The sequence below is a fragment of the Penaeus monodon genome, chromosome 28 (genome assembly GCF_015228065.2).
Source record: "Penaeus monodon isolate SGIC_2016 chromosome 28, NSTDA_Pmon_1, whole genome shotgun sequence".
NCBI classification, from domain to species: domain Eukaryota; kingdom Metazoa; phylum Arthropoda; class Malacostraca; order Decapoda; family Penaeidae; genus Penaeus; species Penaeus monodon.
Window position 1 is genome coordinate 1685592 of NC_051413.1, and position 1797 is coordinate 1687388.

Genomic DNA, 1797 nt, shown 5'->3' on the forward strand with positions numbered 1-1797 from the left:
CAGCCTGAGAACAGAGTAACTTCAACTTCAGTCCAAAAAGTCCTAAAAGGCTGCCTCTTGCAAAGCTTGCATCATTTCACTTGAACATCTCCCTTGAACACTTGCAATTCATGCATATTCAGTCTTAATGCACTTTATACCTTCAAAAGCGGAGTAAATGCAATGACCGTAAAGTATAAGCCAATAAAGAGAGAGTACATCTTAAATCATATCCTCTATGATCAAAATTATCTATGGGTAAATATAAAGAACACCCTTACAAGTTACTGAATGACAGAGTTTGATAAAAAATAATATACATTTTTTTTTTTTTTACAAAATGGGGCAAGACAATAAGGAATCATGTCACAAACCTGCTCAACAGGTGCCAAGACTGACCAAACAATATTTCACGAGACAAACAATTTTGATTACTGTCTACTTATTCCTCATGGCACCATTAAATCACAGAGTAATTTGCGCTTTGTGACTTTCCGAAACAGTGAACCACAGCAGCTAAATGGACTCTCAGTGTCCAAACTACAGCCAGTATTCCTAATATCTCTTGTAATATATTATAAATGTTTCCTTCTTTTTTTTTTGTAGCCCTTTTAAAAGTTAAATATCTATTTTTATTTTCAAAATGAACTAATATATAGTTCTGTCTTTTAAAATCTTCACATAATACTACACAGTTTTGATGTGACTTTATTTGTGCTGACGTGCAAGCTTTGTGAAGACATGTTAACAGAATCACAATCCACCTCTGACATCCCTGACGTTGTTCTCTGCAACTGGTTGTCATTTGCAGGGTAACTGGACAGGGAATGTGAACTTGCACGGATTTTCTCAGTGCTTTTAGTCTTCCTTGACCGCGATCTTTTCGGTACTGGTCCCAGTGTTGAAGGTGAGGAGACTGTATCCCGTACTGGGTCTGTCAACTCTTCCTTTATGTCATGTTTTAAAGAAATTTTCTGGACCGACTCAATTTTGTTAGATGTGAGACCTGAAATGTGAGACTTCACACTTGAAAGTGCTTTGGGGGTTCTGATATGTGCATTACCATCTCCATTTGAAATGACTGCCCTTGGTGCCAGCCCTATGGTGTCTGACTCATCTGACGGGTGTATAACAATAAAGTTCCGCTTGATTGTTCCATCAATGACCATGCTTCTGACACCAACTCTTTTTCCAAATGACTCAAGCTGCATGTCATCACTCTCGCTATGCAAGAGGACCTGATGCTTCATTCCTGCCTCCTTTCCCTCTTGGACTGAAGATCTGTCTTTATCCTTACTTCTTCTTGAATGCAAAGATGAGGCACTCTTGCTCTTTTCTCGCTTCAAGGAGAACGTGAAGACTCTTCCGTGCTCCTTCGTCTTGGTGGTTGGAGAGGCTGATCTGGTTCCCTTTGGAACTACCGCTTGAGGCTCAGGGTCCAGGGGTAAAACCAGTGAGGAATGATGACCCTTGCTTGCCTCTTTGCTCTTGGGACTTCTCGGCGACCTTCTTGGACTTTTCTTGGGTGGAGTGGGACTTCGGACTGGCAAGTCAAGGAATTTAGTGGATTCTTCTGGATCAAAAGATTTGTTCAAGTCATTTGCAGAATCCTTTTTTGTTTGATTTTCTTCCTCCTTTCCAGTAGTAACTTGTGGGGGAAGAGAAGGAGTGCTAACACGTTCACTAGTCTTTGATGCATCTGGTGCAACTGTGGGTTGTTCCTCTTTTTCTGGTACAGACTGTCTGGCAAGAATCTGCCCCTCACTTCTAATGTCTATTTTAGGGGAAACTGGAGAAATTGCATCAACAAATTCTATG

At 40.5% G+C, this 1797-nt stretch overlaps 1 protein-coding gene across 1 annotated transcript in view; it reads right to left on the bottom strand.

The window, feature by feature from the left end:
- Nucleotides 1-8: 8 nt before the first annotated feature.
- LOC119591273 (muscle M-line assembly protein unc-89-like) overlaps nt 9-1797 on the bottom strand; it is a gene marked incomplete in the record, with an annotated part of 8681 nt that continues 6892 nt past the window's right edge. The window contains 1 exon segment of the mRNA XM_037939993.1: nt 9-1797. Coding sequence (XP_037795921.1) covers nt 657-1797 — 1141 coding nt within the window.